The 15665-nt window shown below is 43.3% G+C and overlaps 2 protein-coding genes across 4 annotated transcripts in view; one reads left to right on the plus strand and one right to left on the minus strand.

The window, feature by feature from the left end:
- The window catches only part of DGKQ (diacylglycerol kinase theta), an 80404-nt gene extending 79318 nt beyond the window's left edge, over positions 1-1086 (minus strand). Inside the window, exons 1-2 of the mRNA XM_057373090.1 lie at positions 925-1086; positions 720-775 (exon numbers count right to left, since the gene is read on the minus strand). Coding sequence (XP_057229073.1) covers positions 720-775; positions 925-1086 — 218 coding nt within the window. The remainder of the gene's footprint in view (positions 1-719; positions 776-924) is intronic.
- A 12176-nt stretch (positions 1087-13262) lies between these two features.
- The window catches only part of ACO1 (aconitase 1), a 35851-nt gene continuing 33448 nt past the window's right edge, over positions 13263-15665 (plus strand). For 2 of the 3 annotated variants that reach the window (XM_057373055.1, XM_057373054.1), the window contains exon 1: positions 13263-13351. The gene's annotated coding sequence lies outside the window, so the exon portion shown is untranslated. Of the gene's footprint in view, positions 13352-13708; positions 13882-15665 lie in introns of those variants that run through there. The other variant, XM_057373056.1, reaches the window with a different exon arrangement.

Below are 15665 nucleotides of genomic sequence, written 5' to 3' on the forward strand. Positions count from 1 at the left end.
GGGGGCGGGCGGGGGCGGGCCCCGGCAGCTCCGGGCGGGCGGTGCGCAATGCCCCCTGCTGGCCGCGCCCTCAGCGCCGCGCCCGGCCTGTCCTCCGGCACCCTCCCCGGACAGCCCAGGCCATTGTCTAACCGCGGGCTCTGTGRAGGAACTCCTCCTAGCGTCCATCCTAAACCTCTCCTGGCGCCGCGTGAGAACATGTCCTCTCTCCTGTCTCTAGCTGCCTCAGAGAACAGGCTGACCCCCGCCTGGCTACAACCTCCTCTTAGGGAGTTGTAGGAGAATGATAAGCTCAGCCCTGAGCCTCCTTTTCTCCAGGCTAAACAGCCGCAACTCCCTCGGCCGCTTCTCAACAAGGCTTGTGCTCCAGCCTCTTCAGCACTTCGTTTTCCTTCTCTGGACTCAGAGGTAAGACCTCCACTTCCTTGCTATGACATAAACCTGAGCAGCTTTGCTATCCCATCATCGTACCATTTTAGAGAACACAAAGCCCCATWTCAGGAAGATTGGTGATGTTCCTCTGTCCCAGGTGCAGCACCTTCAACTTGGTCTTTTTGGACATGATGAGGTTCCCATGGACCCACTTCTCAAACTTGTCCAGGTTCCTCTGCTTGGCATCGTGTCCTTCAGTGGTCAACAGCAGCACTCAGCTTGGTGCCTCCTGCAATCTTGATGAGGGTGCGCTTTATTTATGATGTAACATTGGTCCCAATACAGACCCCTGGGAGACACCACTTGTCACTGATGTCCGCTGGAACTCTGATCTGTTGACCACCTGTGGATGCCACCAATTTCTTATCCATGTAACAGTCCACCCATCAAATCCATCTCTCTCCAGTTCAGAAAGAAGGATGCTGGGGGAGACAATGTCAAAGACTTTATAAAGYATATATATATATATACTTTCTAATTATATATAATTACATTTATAGCCCTTCCCTTGTCCGCTGATGGAGTCACTCCATCATAGATGGCCTGCAGGTTGGTCACGCAGGACTTGCCCTTGGTTAAGCCATGCTGGCCATCCCAGATCAYATCCCTGTCCTCCATGTGCCTTAGCTCAGCTTCCAGGAGGATGTGTTCCATGATCTTCCCAGGCACAGAGGTGAGGCTGACAGGTCAGTTGTTCCTGGTGTCCTTCTTTCCACCCTTTTTAAAGACGGGTACAATGCCTTCCCTTTTCCATTCATCGGGGAGTTCATATGACAGCCACAACTTTTCAAATTTCACAGAGAGTGGCTTGGCAACTACAACAGCCTCACACCTCAGGATTTTGGGATGCATCTCATTGCCTCCCATAGCTTCAGGATATTCAGGCTCTTCAGGAGGTCATGAACCTGACCTTTTCTTAGAGTGGGAGGGACTTTGTTTTCCCCAGTCCCCATCCTGCTGTTCATCACCTGAGATGCATGGGAATAAAGGTTGCCATTGAAGACTGCAGCAAAAAGGTTATTGAGGACCTCAGCCTTCTCCTCACTTGTTGTTACCAATATACCAGCACTCTTCATCAGGGGACACACCTTCTTTGACCTCCAAATGAGCAGACAGACAGCAGGGTAGCACTGTAGTGAAGGTCCTTGGTGTCTTGATTGTCAGTGGGCCAGCTGTGCACATTGGCAACATGAACACATGAACAGCATCCTGCACTGTCCAGGAGCACAGCTGGTAGGCTGAGAGAAGGGATTATCATTGCCTCCCCAGCACTCTAATATTAGAATATTGCATCCAGTTTTGACCTCAATAAAGGAAGCTCATGACAAACTGCTGGAGCAAGTTCTGTGGAGAGCCACTAGGGTGGTTAGGAATTGCTGTACTGATCCTGTGCAGAGCGGCTGAGGGAGCAGGACTTACTTTGCCTGAAGAAGAGACAGTTTCAGGGAGATCTCATAGCACTCCCATTAGTACTGACACAGAGGTATTCAAAAAGATGAATGAAGGTTCTTTAGAAGAGTGCACACACTGTGAAGACAAGAGACAAAGGGCAGAACTTCAAACAAGTTGCTCAGGTGGGATCTGAGCAGAAACCTTTTCACCCTAAAGGCAGTCAAGCAAAGGAGCAGATTAAGTGGAGTTCCACTGGCCTGTCCTGGCTTTCTTTTCAACATAGGTTGTGCTCTTGAAATGTCTTTCTTTTGTATTGATCTATTGTTCTTCCCCTCTTAAGAGTCAGAGGCCCAAGATTTGGAAAGCTGAAACTCATGTGAACAAATCTTTGCTGTGATTTGGGAAACTACTGCATAACGGCATTAGAATTTGGCTGTTTCAAAACCTGAGAAAGTAATCAATACCTATTTTTACAGAAGGGTGGAAATGCATTCAAATAACAAATAGTTGCATTCACTACTGCATCACCTACCAGGGCAAGAAATCACAGGGTTTCTTTGATAGAAGAATGTGGAATGGTAGTTTTTATCGTTAAATAGGTGTAAATGAAGTGTGAGATTTTGGCTATTTTTTAACAACTGATTCCCCACATACATATTTATAAGCTATAACACGTGRGCAAGTGTGAACTATATTTGTTGTGCTTTAACTTCCCTTCTTATCTCTGAGCAACCAGTATAACCAGTCAAAACATCCAACGGTTGTCTTCAGCCAAGTCTGCCAACACATCTGCTGCCAGCAGACATGGAATATGGCACAATTGAAGTCTAGCCATCCTTTCAATTTAACATGTGTAGCAAACCTGCTGCCCTAGACCATAGGAAAAAAGTGAGGTAAAGAATCATTACACATTATTACATTATTCACAAATGCAATAATGCACTAGAAATGTTCTTTTCCTCATGCAGGAATTGTTGCTTGACAGGTGGCAACTGAAAGATGAAACAAACAGGAAAAAACTATCACTTCTTAGGTATGCTTTTTCTTTTTAATAAAGAAGTGCCTCACACATGAAAAACAGGCAGAATTCTTTCAGCATCCATTGTCTTTGTTTTGACAAGATTAGTAAGACAAGATTAGAAAAAAAGGTAAAAATGTAAGGCCTCCGAAAAGAAAACTTACTTCATTTTATATTCAGATAAACATTCTGTAGCACTTTGGATTCTATAACCTCTTCAAACTCAAGTTATGCAACTCCAGGGCAGGCAGTAGAGGAAAACTCATTTTTCTATGTTTCTTGGCTTGGTAGTATTTGGTAAAGGGAGCAAGCTTTGCAYCTTCAATGTTCTGAACCTTTTTGTAATCTTCTTGTATTTTTTATATCTAGAGGAGAGAACATACTGTGACAAATAGAAAGCCTTTGATACTGTTGAGAAATACAAGTTCTGGTACATTTCCCTAAATTTATGTACAGGACTAAATAAATTTGATGTGCTATCAATATCACATCGTGTTTTTATCCTTTTAAAGAATTTATTATTCCATTAATTGTATCAGAGCTGTCTTGAATCTCAGCATGATGAAATTCAGTCATTCAATTCTTTCATGAAGCTATTTATTTGTAAGCAAGCTGCAAAAACCCTGAAAATAAATTGTCTTGTCAGATCCAGATAGGATKCAGAGAGGATTTTATAAGGGTGTATAAATATGGAAGTAGAGGGTGAAAAGCAGATGGAGCTGTGCTGTTTTTCAGTGGATTCTCCTGGCCTTCCAATTTCCTGGCTCCTCAGAAAGCTATGAACAATTTCATTTATCCATGTGCATGATGGGAGTGGAAGYAATTAGCTTCCCAAATGCCAGATAATCTTGCTAAATTTCTGTTTCTATAAAATGAGTTCTTTATATGGTGGTGAGGTGTGAAAGTTTGAAATCAAACGTATCTCATACAGCTGTGAGCAAAAGCCTTTTTAGATTAGCTGTAATCTTCTATATTATTGACCTCTATTTTGTGAATTCCCTTCATTACCACCAGGCATTGGAAGAGAGGARTGACACAAGCCTTATGTTGAAAAGGAAAGTTTAAAATAAATGATGGCTTTTAAGAACAAAGACTGTAAAACACAGGTGTGGCTTTGACAGCCAGCAGGGAAGAAGAGCTATATGGGGTTTGGTTTCTTTTGGTTTAAACCAGCACATCAGTATTTGGAAATTGAGAGATAATGCTGTTCTGGCTCATTAAATACCTTCCTAAGCAAGAAAGGTTTCWGATTTGCAGCTTTTTCACCTCTCCAAGTTGGTGATGTCATGAMCAAAAGCAAATCCTGATGTTCATTTAAAAAGGATAACCTTTTTCCTCCCAAAAAATCTCACAACTGAAGAGAGACCAGAAGTATTAGATCATCTTTGTGAACTCTTTGTCTTGAAATGGAAAACGAAAGAGAAATCCAATTTCAATCCCACTACAAAAAAATTTAGTTAAGTACTATGCATATAGTTAGTTTTGCTTCATTATAGCTCTACCATTACTTCCTGAAAAAGAGTCTTTAAAACAACTGTTTTGATCACACTAGAAATAAATCAAGTGCTGACTTGTTAGTTAAAAGTACYAACTACCCCTAAGTAAGAGAAGCAAAAGCCCTGATAGGGAATGCCAACAGAAAGTCCGGGGTCAGTTCCAAGTTACGCAGTAAGATATAGTATGTCTTTCAACATTTTATTTTATTCTTTATTTAGCCAGATTAAGAGACTATACCTTTTCAGATAAAAGTTATAATAAGGAACGCATTAGACTGCATAATCTAAACAAAATTATGTATTAATGTTTATATATCAAATATATGCACACTTTTCACACAGGTACAGAGACTTACATGAGAAGAAAATGCTTCTGTTTAAATTCATCCATCTCTTGCAGGGAAAAAACCTACAGTTTTTTTTATTTTCTTTAAAAACAGGATTTTCAAAGATGCATCAACTAATGCATCTTTATTTTACCAAAATCATTATAGTCAGCACTAGTAAATATTTAACAAAARGTAGAGACATTTATCACACGCAGACATAACTGCAGATCTCATATTACATTTTAGCATTTACACTTACCATCCCAGGAGTTTCTCTAGTTCTGTTAACAAAACTGAGACTTAGTAAATAATAATCCATATCAGAGCTGAAAATAAAGRAAACTGTGTAACAACACAGCAAAGTCAAGAGGCTGAAATTTTAGGTTCAGCAAAGTAGCAAACGTGATAGATGATAWGACAGACAAGTTATTTGTGCTTCAAAAACACTGATTTAAATATTTAATAGCTTATTTCCAGCTCTTAAATTTTAGAACAAATAACTTCCTCCTGATAAAGTATGTAAGGGCTTTGCTCAGAGTTAGTGAATCACTTCTCTGGGAGGAAAACACCAATCAACCAAAAAAACCAACTAGAGTTTGATTTATTTATTGCAAAGGATTGCTAGGAGAGTTCAGTGGGCTCAGGGTGGGGCTGCAGATGTCTATAGGATAATGTGGTTGATTTGTAGTTAACCTGCCTGGGTGCAGGAGTACAGCCACAGCAGGCTGTGTCTAGTAAGTTAAGCTTTGTCTAGTCCTGCTCAGGATGGTTCTGTTAGGTCCTAATAAGTTGTTTAGACTTAGGTTTAGGCTCCTTGGTTCCTGAGAAGGCAGTGGCCTGGCTCATTTCTCTGGGTGGTGATGCCTCTCTCTTCTGTTGGTGATGCCTGAACCAAAGTGCTGTTCACTCAGCCAGAGTTCTGCACCCATCACTGCTGCAGAGGGCTCCAGTAGTTACCTCTGCACAAGCACCTGCTTGGAGGGATTCTGTTGCTCTCCTGCTCATCCTCCCTGGTGCTGTGTGATGTGCTGCCTTCTCCAATAGCTGCTTCACCAGGCAGCCCTGTGCCTCAGCCCTGCACCTCAGGTAGACCTTAACCTCCCCTGGATGAGGCCAGTATCACTCTTGGGAAGAGGCAGTAGGTTCTCCATATAATCCTACACCTGCAGGACCCCCTGGAGGGTCTCTTGGAGCAGCGTTTGGGCTGGTGCAAAGAGGCATGCTATCGTGCTGGCTCTAGCACAGTCTTCAGCAGTACTTCTGCGCCCCCTTGGTGTCCCACAGAATGGAGCTGCTGTGAAGGCCAGCTGCCCCTCACCAGTGGATCACTGCTCTTCTCTTGTACAAACAGAAGCGAACAACCCCTGACTAGAAAAGCACTGACCTGGAGCTGCTGTGTCCCACAGTAAGGAAAACAGAAGGAGGAGCAGAAGTGTGTCTCTATCTGTGAACAATAAAAATGGGTCTGTTAACTCCCCATTTGCTACTCCTGATAACCATTACATTTCCTTCTTCTACTCTATAAMAAAGTTTATAACTAAAATGGGCTCTGTTGGTGCAGTCCGTGGTTGATTAAGGAAAGATAATTCCTGTGAATGCTGCTGCAAGCATTGTTTTTGTACATGTTTATTTCATTGAATAATGTGGAATAGGAGAGGACTCTGAAGCTCAGAGCAGGGACAACCTTAAAGTTAGACCCAACTTCAGTATTAAAGCAGTTCACATTCTCCCAGCAGGGCTGTTGCCCTGCTTTATCACCTTGTTACATAGACAAAACTTTACAGTGTGTAACTCAGTTCAAGATTTCAGAAAGAATGTGAGTKTTTCAATCCATGCTGCAAGTAAAACAATTGAAAACCTGCTTGTGTGCTCTGTGACATAACTGGACAGGGCCAGCAGGCAGTCATGGATAGTTTTCAATGTGTACAGGGCAGCCAATAGCTTGGGCAACAGTGTGATATTTCAGAGAGTCAGGCAGGGAAGGAAATGTGGCAGTGACCCTTGGTTTTGCAGAAGCTGATGTCCTTAAATTCCYCACAGGCCAAAGGAAATGAGCATCCAGCTTAAAAATGTGGTCTATGACTAAGTTAAACAGTGATCCTGCACCTGTGCATTACAATATGGGAACAGGCACAAGAACCTCCAGCACCAAAGCTGTGATAGACCTGGAGAGACACTGAAAACTCATCCCAAAGCCAGGGACCACCTGCAGCCTRGTTACAGGAACAAAAAGCCATGAATTGTGCAGATTCCCACCACAGACCGCTGACATAGTAGAAATCTAAGCACTGGAGTGCTGAAGTACATTAGGAAAAAAAAAACGGTGAATGAGATTTCACTGATAGAAATGATGCACTGAGAGCCTGGTAACACTGAAGTTAACATTTCRTAGGAAATCCCATTGGATAGCTTTCTCTTGGCACAATCACAGCTTTTCATTAAGGTCTCTGGTAAATGAGGCAGTCTGTTCATTGAAGAGAGATTAACAATGGGGGTACTATTTGCATATAGAGCAGTAGTAAAGGATTTCCCACTCTTATGGCATCTAAATRTTGTGCTAAGAAATGGGGTAAAAAAGCCCACCAACCTCTGTCTTCTTCACTATGTTATCCCCATGTGTGTGTGTGCAAAGAATTGAACTTGCAAATGGGCAAAACAGACAACTTTTATGAGATGTAACTGAGCGCAGTGCTCTCATTTGCACTAGCAGTCAGGGTATATCCTTTATGATGCATTTGCTATCTGCCCTTAGARGCAGGAAAATATGTCAGGGAAACATCCATCCTGATTGTGCCATATCATAGGTGATCTGATAATCTCATCTGCTCTATTCAGGAAGCCTTAGAAGAAACAAAGTGGAATATTCTTAAGGGATTGTTGGTTTTATTCAACATGTTAACTTTCTGCAGGAAAATTGAGAAATCAAAAAAGCAGAGTACTAGTACAAATATCTTGGGAAAAATAGGCAGTATCAAATTTTTCACTGTGAAGTAGTTAACAGTTACTCACTCATGTTCAGGCATAAAGATAAGTAAARTRTTACAAACRAGCAGTCTACCATTAGAGTGCAGCRAAGGAATTCCTACTGCTCTTCTGTGCATCTTGAATGTTCTTTGAGCAAAACATGTGCGTACAGGCAATATGAAGTATGGACCTCTTTACAAAAAGCCTGTTTTCCATTGCTTTCCATAATGTGKTTTTTTACAAAGTTCTAGATACCATAGCAACTACAAGTAATTATTAGTCAGTACAGGGAATGGAAGGGTAGTGCTGTAGTTATGCTCAAGGCTGTAATGTTTACCAGTCACCAAATGCATGCAGCAAGCATGTAGTAGAAAACAGATTCCTCTTAGGTAAGGATTAGTGACTGTGTGTGCAAGTTCTTTGGGCAAAGTAAAAACATATCATAGACTACTCACATGATAGATGGCAAATTGCTGGGCTCCAGAGTTTGTTTCCTCTACCAACTTTCTGYATTAGTTTACTCCCTGCTTCATCCTCCTGTATCAGATGAGTAACGTGCTCTGTCAGAATCCTGAGCTCAGTAAGGGATTGTTAGTGCAACTGCAATACAAACTGTGAACAGCACAAGTACAGGGTCAATGTATGCAAGGGGGTTGTATATTACCTATGCACCAAAAGTTTAAAGAACGTTTTGAATATGGGTTGTTTTCAGGTGAGCATTCACAGGAATCTAGTCTGGGTTWAAGTCCTCTACACCATTCCAAATATAAAGGGAAATACACTGGTGGTCAGCAGACTTCTGCATTTACTGCAAGTTATATCATTACTCTTGAAAGGGCCAAGAACAATCCTTCCACTTYTATGATGCAAACGGTTTTTCTTCTCATGCTCTGTACATAAGCTGATCATAGATTCTTTCTTTGGAAGAAATTCTCCCAAAGCATTGCAMAGTCTGCTCCTGAAGGCACAGTGATACAGTTGAAAGTTTTACTTGTCTCAGACTCAATTTATTCTTTGATTTTGGGGGCTTAATCCCATCCTCAAGCCCCTTTTCTTCAGTTMCTGTGGCAGAGTCAAACAAATGCTTTTATTTTGCAAGAAAATTGTATTATTCCGTGACACTACTCTTGTGTGAGTTTCTACTCAGGAGTAAGAACAGGATCTGAACGCCCAAGTAAGAGGGCCCAAGTCAACGCCCTCTTACTGGAAGGAGTGACAACGAGCCTCCGCTAAACCCCATTTAACCAGTAGATGGCAGAATTTAAACCTTTGTTTCGCTAAGGAATCTGAAGTTCAGTAAACATTACTGCAATATTGTGAAGACTCCTTTAAAGAAAGACAATTAAGTAAACCAATGCTAAGACCAGAAGAAAATTATAATATATTTATTAAAATATGGCGACCAGAGAATTTCCTTTAGAGGGTGCACAATCATCTAATTAAAGAGGGAGATGCAGCAAGCCCTTGCTGGGTTAGTTAAAAAACCAAAACTCACTCTGGTATTTGTGAGACATCTCCTGAGAGCTGTCAAACTCTCTATTTTTAGACTTGTACTCCTGTATAGRAATAGCTTAAAACAGTCATGACTGACAATGAAATCTCAGCTTGAACTCCTTCATGAGCCACCAAACATACTTCTATTTACTCAGGACATGCTGTAGGCCATAACCTRAAAGCTACCATCTCACCAGTTCTCCAACTCATTCATTCACAGRTGGCTTCCTGGAATGAAACACTTTTACTGAGTGTTGAACTCATTTGTATATATAAATTCATATGCTCTGTAGAACATAGTATGTCAAATGATGTACCCTTAGGTGCTGTTTATGGTGACACAGCACTCCAGAGCAAACCTCTTCAGGCCTTTTCATTATACTATGGAGAACCAGGAAAAGCAGGACACATGCAGACATTTTTTTTTTACGACATCGCCAAAGGTCTGGGTCCTCCAGGCTGACAGCTCAAGTTTATTGCCTCCCCCTCAGCCCTGTCCTAGCCCTTTGAGACTGATTGCAGCAATTCTGTGATTGCAGCAATCCTGTGATTGCTGCAACCTCAGTGATCAGCTGAGCCTTCATGGAAGATTGCTACAACACAGAAGTCTAMTGCTGTATGTTAAGGCTTTGTTGGCTGGAATAAGCTGAAAGCTGTCCCCTGGAAATCCAAGTATTTGTAGTTTCTTGATAGGATCAGAAAAAATGAAATATGTTTAGAGACACAATAGTGAAGTCAACTAGGAGCTGATATTATGTGCTCTCTGGACTTCTAGGGCATTGGTGAATAATCTCAAAGAACACTCCAGGAGGAATCTGATATTAGACCAAGCTTCTTATAAATGAATTTCAGTAAAACASAAAGGAYAAAGTTCTGACACATARKCCCTCATCTGCTGTGAAATAATTTAATGAAAAAACCRAAAARCAGGAAGTCATGAGCACTGGGATGCATATGACTGAATCATGAAAGGCATTGTTATTCCTATTTGAATCCATCTTCACTGCAAGAACAGAAAATAAATTTCTTCAATCCTGATTWAACACAATTCATAATTGTCCAAGAAAACTGTTGGACATCCTTGTAATCTGATCCTAAACCCAAGAACCCATTTCAGTAAACATCTTCCTTACAAACAATGGATCTAATATAGTTCTCACCTCCGGGCAGTTTTGGGAGAAAGGCAAACCCACACATTTCTAAACATTTGCTAAATACACATATTATTGTAAACTCAGCCCCACTGAGAAGAATGACAGCCTCAAATACTCAAATGCTGGAAACACCAATTTGCAATAACCTTCAGAGAGCATTGCCATAAACCCTTTAATGAACAGTCTGTCTTCTAATCCCTTAATGGCCTCTGCGCCCCTACAAAGAGAGCCCTCAGTAGAGGCTGAAGCAGTTCTGCCTCTCTTTCTGGGATATAAAATCTTCTCTGCTACCTGTCAATGCCAGGGGCCTTACCTCCCCACAGCACAGRAAGTACAAACCTTGCAGATACTCACTGTGAAAAGTCAGGTCTGACATGGATTTCCCATTTCTGTTGCAGACCTGCTATTTTCACTAGTGTTTGCTTTTCGCCCAAGAGGTTTTAGGTCAATCAGATTTTGCAGCAATTGCTCTGGCATCCAGGTACAAAGGATTTTGTACCTGGAAAAAATAATTTGAATCATATTCATGATTCAAAACTTAGTGATACACATGGGCCTTGGAAATCTGTTGTGTTAGAAATAACAACAAAATTTTAAATTTTTTTTTAAAGGAAGTGACCCAAAGAGTCATTATAAGACTTAATCTCACAAAGAGGAATATACTTGAAATTRTTTTATTACTGTTTATTAAACATGTACAAAAATAAAAAATTCTATCAAATAATGAAACATCTAAAGCTCTAACAAAAGCACTAAGAGGTTTTAGAAATTCTCTGGCTTTTTATACTGTCAGAGTCATCTACTATTTTGTTGTGTCATTTAGAAACATAGGCTTCTACCTTCAAGAGCCAAATTACAAACATAACTTTGTTCTACCAAACTCAGTCTTACAAACTTCTCTGGCCAAAGGTTTGAAAACAATATTATGAATTAATGTCCAGTTCCATGTTTGCCATTTGTTAAAGCAAATTGTATGTGCTAAAAACTAAAAGAACTTTGTGCAAGTGAATTACTTCATGTGGTATTTACGTTGAACAGAAACCAGGCCAACCTGGAAGACATTTTGAGCAATAACTCARAAGTACTGTATGTTGTAGATTACAGGCTATTTAGAGGTATCAGGTCAGAGAATAGCAGGTTTAACTRCAGAGGGTTCTGGAAGTCTTAACTGTTCCAGTGAAATCAGTAGCAGGTGTGCCAAAGCCAGGATTTCCGTATTTAATTTAGGAAAAAAATCCTACTCGATGTATCTTGTTTGCTAGACCCTGGGGTCCTTCCCACTGATTTCTCCTGGTCTGACAGTTCCAGCTGGACAATGTACGTAGGCAGGAGGATCTGCCAGCACAGGTCAGTGTGCAGGAATCCAGCCTGCAAATAACCAGGTGAGACACCATGGGCATTTTCTATGTTTCACCCTTCTTAAAAAGTACAGCTAAGCACTTCCATTTTCACTCATTTGACAGTGCTCCTTTTTTTCCTCTGTAGCAAAGCCAGCAAGTAATTTGGTTTGCTCTTAGCCTGAGCTATCTTCAGGTAAAAATTAAACATTACTGATCTTCTTATACTCCAGCTCTCAGTAGTTAGCATGTCTCCTAACCAGTGCTCTCTATAACCTTACCTAGACTGCAGAATATTTACATTTGTTCCAAGCAACTCCTCTTTACTACATATGCAATTATTTTCTTGGAATTAGATACTTTTTAGTTTACTTAATTGTTAAGGAAAGTTTCCTGTCTGACTATCCAGGAACCACTCTGGCAAGCACACTCAGACCATRTGAGCTGGAACAGAGGTCAGTTCATAATGGGTTGACAGGTGAGCTGAAGGGTGCCCTATTTGACTCCCTACACACCTCACTGTCACCCAGTTAAACCAGGTTTCCTTGGTTTAAACAGAATCTCAAACTCCTGGATTTTTACACTAGTTTAACCATGGTGCAGTGAAAAAATAACAGCTCAACCTGGTGTCTCCAAGGAGGGACCCTTAGCAAAGCAAATGCTGGGCTTTTATACCCTCACAGTCTGTAAGTGTGTGGAAGTCTGGGGTCTTCCAGTAGAACCACTGGCTCCTGCTGTGTCTCTCAGTGTCTGCTCTCCGGACCGGGCCACAGGGTCCTGCACCTTTTATTGTGTTGATGCCACTGCCTGGCCTCTTACTTCTGGCTCCCACTATCCAGAGCTATCAACCTACAGCTCCCACTGCAGCTGCACTCTGAGCTACCCACACTGCATGTACCACTCAACATTTTTCAGGCCCAAACCGTATACTGTTCTACCTGGAACTCACTGGACCCTGATAAACTCTCCACAGCTCTCAGCTGTGGGGATGATGTAAATTATGTCCTCTAGGATGTCCTGTACTCTGATACTGTTCTGTAATATTGACGTCACGATATCGATCTTGACTAGCTTGTAAGTAACAGCCTGTTTCTGCTAATAGCCAGGCCAGGGAGCTCTCCTCCTGCCAAGAGAAACAGGAGGTCCCACTCCTATCACACTGCCACGAGGATGAGGATGCAGTCCTGTGTGTCAGGCGTTGTCCCGAGAGACACCTGTTCGCCTCCGGGCCCAGGCTTCCCTGACAGCACCTCTGGACTCCAAAGCCTGAGCAAGAGCTCGGGCTGGGAGCACGTGGAGCACTTACGGCCGGCACAAAGCACATCACAGCCCGCAGCCCGCTGCCCATGTCACAGTGCCCGTCTCTCCGGTGGCTCTGGCCTTGACCTCGGTGCTACCCTCCTACCCACCCCTCCACACTCACAGCGCTCCCTCTCCTCCCACGTTCAGGGAAAGGGGCCGGCCGGGGAGAGCAGTGGCTCTCTGCGGGGCCAAGGCTGCGGGCAGGAAGGGGAAGCCCGGCCGCCCGCCCGCCGCCCGGCTGGCCATCCGCTCGCTCGTCCCCCCTGGCTTCCCGCCTCCCGCTCGGGCGCCTGGCGGCCATCCCGCCGCAGCTCCGGCCTTGGGGCGCGGGGCGGAGCCCGCGCGCCACCGCCCCTTCCCTCTGCCTGCGCCCGGCGGCCCCTGACGGCGAGCGGCGGTGGCGGCGGTGGCCGTGTGTGCTCCTCGGTCCGCGGTGAGTGCGGGCCCCCGCTGCCCCGCTTCCCCCTCGCCCCGTGCCGGCGGCTCGGGTGCTGCTTCCCGGGCCGCGGCGTGCCCGTTCCCGCGGCCGGGGAAGGTGGCGGGGTGGAGGGGCGCCCCTCGGGGCACAGCCGAGACGGGTGCGGGCCCGGGCGGAGGGCGGGGACGGGTGGCTGTCAGGGCCCGGCGGCGGGACGGGGGATCCTGCCGTCTCTCGGSCCCGGCTCCCGCGGTGGAGGCTGGAGAGGGTCTTTGGATGCTGGTGAGGGAAGGCGGCTCTGGCGGAACAGCCCCTGCGAGGCACCATCTCGTAGCAGCGGCGGCAGCGGGAGCGGCGGGCTCTGCGGCCCCCGCCGCGGCTCCGGGCCCCGGCTGGCGAAATCGGGTCTCTCCAACACCCGGCTTGGGGCCGGCTCACAGCGGGTGCAGGGGACGGMTTCTGCAGAGCGGAGAAAGAGGAATAGATTTAGCTCGAGGAGAAAAGCGGGCGTGGAAGAGAAGTTGTGCTGCACTGTCCTAAAATAGGTGAAGCTTTTRCATTAATTTTCCTGTTGGAACAACTGGAGCCAATACTCTATTGGTATTTCAGTAGCATCTAAGTAGTAGAGGATAGTGCAAAGTGTACATATCAAGCACACGGCAACTCCTCTGTGTTGCAAAGAAATTGCAGTAGATTTGCAATGTAAGTGGGACGGGGAAATGATATAAGAAAAAAAAAAATGAAGTTAATGCATATAAAGTGTCAGTTTTTAATAATTTTGGGTGACAAAATAATCTGTTTCACATTCATGGCACAGAGAGCAGGTGCAGATGTTATCTAAGTCATGGAGGTTTTAACGCAGATGCATGTATTTGCCTTCTACCCTAACTTGACTTAGGACTGTGGCTGTGGAGATGCCCAATTTCAGTATCTGGACCAGGTATATGTTTGGATCAGTCCCTGTTACGTTCAGCATGTTTCCATGTTTCATAACACCACATTTCCCATTTATTTTTTAACTGGAGGTTGTACTTTGATATTTAGTTTCCACCTCTGGGGAAAGTGGGGGGGCGGGGTTTAAGGCAAAGACGGAGAGGTCTGGACATCAGYATGTTTTTTGGTATCAGCAGGAAACTTGGTCTAAAACAGAGGATTCTCTCTCCAAACAATTGGAATTGAATTAATATCTCTGAGCACTCAGTGCTGTTGCTATTGTTCAGACTGGCTTTATCAATCCACAAAACCGAAGTAAAGGAAGACCACCCTAGAGAAATATTAACACTGGAATGTTTATTTAGTAATGCTTTGCTTGAAAGCAATTGTGCTTCATCAGAATGTCCTAATAAACTTCTGGGGATTGTTACTGCTTCAAAGAAAATATGAGTGTAATGGGCATAGAATAGGAAGTACAGCTGAGTCTTGTGCCTTCCAGGATCTGTCGTGTGTGTGAGGAGTTATTAGTAAAATTGTCAATACTTTACTAATCTCAGACTTCATAAGATAAAGGAGATTCCTGGAGAAACTTCCCATGTATGAAGGAGTCTGATCATTTAGCAGTGCTTTAAAGAGTATGTCGTGCAGACAGTTGCTGAATTGGAAAGAACGTAGTGCTTTCAAACTGCCTGTTTATGTCAAATCACATTTGTAATTTGGCACCTTTCTTTCTCTCTGGTAGTCTTTGCCCAGAGGTTGATACACTCAAAGCTCGATACTGTTTGGTGAAGTTGTTACAGTAATGGTGGAAGAGTCAAAACAACAAATGCAGAAAATTAGAGAATAAATAATATTTGAATTGTAAGAAATGGACCAAATCTCTTTTGCTAGTGTTTTCCAGCATAGCTTCTTATTGTAAGATTTTGTGCTGTAAGAGTTGGAGTAACAATCTGCTTAAACTAAGTGGAAAGATACGAATTGAAGAGTGGTCCCTTTCTGTCTTGAAATGTAGAGAAGGTAGAGAAGAGTCGTAATTTCCAGTCTGTTCTGTTTGTGTGAAAAGGAGATAAATTTTTTTTCACCATTTTTGGCTTCAGTGCTGCCTTAGGGATTGGTTAATTCAGAAGATTTCTTCTGGGTATTTGGCACTTCCTTGGAAGAATTGGGACATCACACAGTTCCACGGTCAGGACTCCAGATGCTTATGAAGGAGAGTGTTAATTTTGGTTGTTTGGGTTTTTTTTTCCTCTATCCTTTTGTGTGAAAACTTATTTGTGTGAAAAAATTCATTTTAAAATGTTTAGTGGAACTTAGTTTTTGCCTCCCCAGGGAGCTTGGTCGATAAAATCTGCTAACAGCTAGTTTAAGTTCATGAAATTGTATCAGACACACACTC

Source organism: Malurus melanocephalus, unplaced genomic scaffold, assembly GCF_030028575.1.
Source record: "Malurus melanocephalus ecotype Western Australia unplaced genomic scaffold, MMel_1.1 scaffold_184, whole genome shotgun sequence".
In the NCBI taxonomy this organism is placed as follows: Eukaryota; Metazoa; Chordata; class Aves; order Passeriformes; family Maluridae; genus Malurus; species Malurus melanocephalus.